The sequence below is a fragment of the Furipterus horrens genome, unplaced genomic scaffold (assembly GCF_987537825.1).
Source record: "Furipterus horrens unplaced genomic scaffold, mFurHor1.1.pri manual_scaffold_17, whole genome shotgun sequence".
NCBI classification, from domain to species: domain Eukaryota; kingdom Metazoa; phylum Chordata; class Mammalia; order Chiroptera; family Furipteridae; genus Furipterus; species Furipterus horrens.
This window is the reverse complement of record NW_028327187.1, coordinates 65428360-65431663: the sequence shown is the minus strand read 5'-3', so window position 1 is coordinate 65431663 and position 3304 is coordinate 65428360. Positions and strand designations below refer to the sequence as shown.

General features: G+C 44.7%; 1 protein-coding gene across 2 annotated transcripts in view; it reads left to right on the top strand.

Annotated features, from left to right (window-relative positions):
• The first annotated feature begins 98 nt into the window (after positions 1 to 98).
• The window catches only part of DIAPH2 (diaphanous related formin 2), a 1048823-nt gene continuing 1045617 nt past the window's right edge, over positions 99 to 3304 (top strand). For both annotated transcript variants that reach the window (XM_090264504.1, XM_090264503.1), the window contains exon 1: positions 99 to 474. In XM_090264504.1, the coding sequence (XP_090120630.1) occupies positions 343 to 474 (132 nt within the window). In that variant the 5' untranslated portion in view covers positions 99 to 342. The remainder of the gene's footprint in view (positions 475 to 3304) is intronic.

The following is a 3304-nucleotide window of genomic DNA, read 5'->3' as shown; positions in this document are numbered from 1 at the left end:
TAACTGTGGGCACTTTGATGAATCACGTGTGTTGAGGCCCTCTTAAAGAGATACGCACACACTTTCTCCACCCTAAACGCCTCTCGGAGGGCGGCGGCGGTAGTGGTAATTGCAGGGGCAGGGCTTTCCCCAGCGCGGAGTAGTGGCAAAGGCGTGTGGCGTCTGGGGTGCTTGGAAGCCCGGAGTCCCGGAGGCCTGAAATCGGCAGCTCCCCAGGCAGAAACACTCCCTCTCAGGAAGAAGTGCCCCCGAATCAATACGGGGCAGCGGGACCACCCCGAGGGGCTTTCTTAGAGGAGAAGAGGTGTGGTTACAGGGCACAGGTGACTGGGCCGGAGAAAGATGGAGCAGCCTGGGGCGGCAGCGTCGGGAGCGGGAGGCGGCAGCGAGGAACCCAGTGGAGGCCGGAGCACCAAGCGGAGTACTGGGAACCGGGCCGCGAACGAAGAGGAAACGAAAAACAAGCCTAAATTGGTGAGTGCTCTCGCAGTCCCCTCCGGCCTTGGGGACAGCGAGAGCCCCGGGATCCTCCTGCCATTGAACACGGTGGCACCCGAGCCCCCCCCCCCCCAAGAGTGACCACGACCTCGCTGTGCAACCCGGAGAGCCGCTCTAGGCGAGGAGACGGCGTGGGGGCGGAAGAGCACCTCCTTCTCCACTTAATCCCTTTCTCTTGTTAGCTTGTGGGCGGCAGTGTGGGGAGCAGAAAGGCCCCACCCCAACTTGGGGAGACCCCGACTACCAGGCAGGGGCTGTTGTTTGTCTGACTTGTGGGAGCTAACCTTCTTTGCATGATTCCATTCCCCTCCCACCCCTGTCAGTTGCCGGGTTTTGCCTCTTTAACGCTTTTAGGGTCCGGGCAGGGAAACAGCTCTTCCTTGCATCCGACTACTTGGGAGCCCACCCACAGACTTACAAAAAAATAATACTATGAAACAAAAAACACAAAACGTAGGCCCCCACTCTTTTTACTTTACCAGAAACCTAAGGAAGGGGCGCCTACGTTCCTTTCCCCCCTAGGCTCTCCATGTGCTCTACCAAGAACATTTCTTAGGAAGAGTGGGGGGAGCGTGGGAGTTGGAGACTGGGTGAGATACCACCAACTGTCGTGTGTGAGTAGGCAGAGGAAGACAGCACTTCCCCTTAGTTGGTTAAGAACTCTCAAAAGCAGTAGGCTGACTGCCCAAGTCTTAACCGTCCTGAGAGTGTGTGAACCAGTGGTAGCAGTCCATTTCCTGCCACTGACTTCATGTGCATAAGAGTAAAATCTATGGGGCCCGCTCTTAGATTGGGAAATACTGGAGTTTCCTCTACTCATCAGTTAAAAGGGTTCCTCTTTTTTTGGTAAACTTTTTAATTCGAGTGGCATGCGGGGAAATGCTTTGCCTGCACAAATTAGCAAATACTCCTGTCTGAACGTTGTTAGGCTAGCTCTGAAGCTCAAGCCAGATGTTGCTTATTTAGTTTTCAGTTTTTACCAGCAACTTGATTATAGTTAGGAAGGAGAGAGTGACTTAACTAAAGCCAGTTCTTATGGCCATTTGGTATGTACCTTTTATATACTTCCTTCCTTCCTGCCTTCTCGCCTCCTATTTGCCTTTCACATTGGAGAACAGTGGTCAAAGCGTTATAGTATCAGGAAATATACAGCCTTCCATTATGTGGGAAGGGACCTGGTTGGGTAGAATAAAATGATGAGTTTAAAGTTTCAGTTCCATCCTTACTTGAGACAAATTAAGAATTTACTTACTTGATGTGCCCTATTACCCCAGTAATTACAAGTGAAGAAATGAAGTCACAAGGTCTTTGTGAATTGTCTAAGCTGAGTTTAATGGGTGTCCCCATCGTCATGAAAGTTAGAAAAGTTTTGTGAGTGCATCACCAAAGTTTAATGTATTTAATAATTCTGAGATGATTTTGAAATTTATCAGTCTGTGGTAAAAGAATGATCATATCGCCTTTCATTATTGACCCAGCACAAAACTGGTTTAAATAGTGATTAAAAGTTTAAGCAAAAATAAAAGTGAATTGATAGTTTCCACAAACAGTTTGGTGCAACCAGCAAAAATCTTTCACTTTTAGGAAGTATGCCAGAGAAAACACTGGTAAATAACACTCTGATTATATTCTTCTCTTCCCTTTGGTTATTTGTCCTGTTTCATCTTTTATGCTGTACTTGCTTTGACAAGGTAACTAGATAGTTATGAGGTGGTGTCACTTTCAGTTCCTAGCTGACACTGTTTTGGTGTTGAATATAGCTCGATGTAGTAGAACAAGTATTTGAATCCAAGAGTTTGTTAATACCAGTGGAAAGGTCTTTTTTTGCTCAAATACAACTTTTGAGCCTTACATGATTTTACAAGCTGAGGTGTCAGAGTTAATAAATACAAATTTAGGAAGATATTTCAACACTTTTTAAGGCAAGCAAGTTGACTAAACAACAAGATTTGGTAAACTACTACCTTTTGTAAATGCCTTACTCCTTATTTTCAGTTTTCTTGTTGAATTGCTCAACATTTTCTTCTAAGGCCTTTTAGAGAACAATTTGTCTGGGTTTCTTAACTTAAAATACTGCTTAAAGTAAACTCAATAGCTATCGTATAGTGGATTAATAAGGCTTGTGATTCAGTTGTTTTCATTTAGTTCCTCACTGTTTTGGAAAACCGGAATAGGAACGCATGGTTTCTTTTTCTATAAAGAACTATGCTTTCATTTATGTCCCTAGCTTTTGATGGGTATTAGTGAGATTTTTTTTCAGAGAGATATTTCAGGAGTTTAACGACTTCTGTTTAAGATTAATTCAGTCAAAATTTAACAGAATTTACTTCATTCTTCTTGATCCATGCCTCCTCATAATCACCGTTTTTTTAGAAAATGTTATTGATTTATTTTCTGAGAGAGGGAAAGGGAGGGAGAAAGAGAGAGAAACATCAATGTATGGTTGTCTCTTGTGCGCCCTCAACTGGGGACAGGGCCCACAACCCAGGCATGTGCTCCGACTGGGAATTGAACTGGAAACCCTTTGGTTCACAGGCCAACGCTGTGTCCACTGAGCCACACTAGCCAGGGCTTCTTTTGATTCTTTTTAACGAAGGCAGCCTTAATGGGGACTCCTCATCATGTAGTCCAGATTATAGCATCTCATCAAACAGCATGAGTCTTAGATTAATTATTAATTTGATGTCAACCATGGAATGTATTTTGTCATATTGAGTAGTACAGAGAGCTCTAGAAGTATTATGATGGCATCTCATATGTTTAAGGCAGTGACTTAACCATTTAGAGAGGCTAGTGTTGAGGTAGA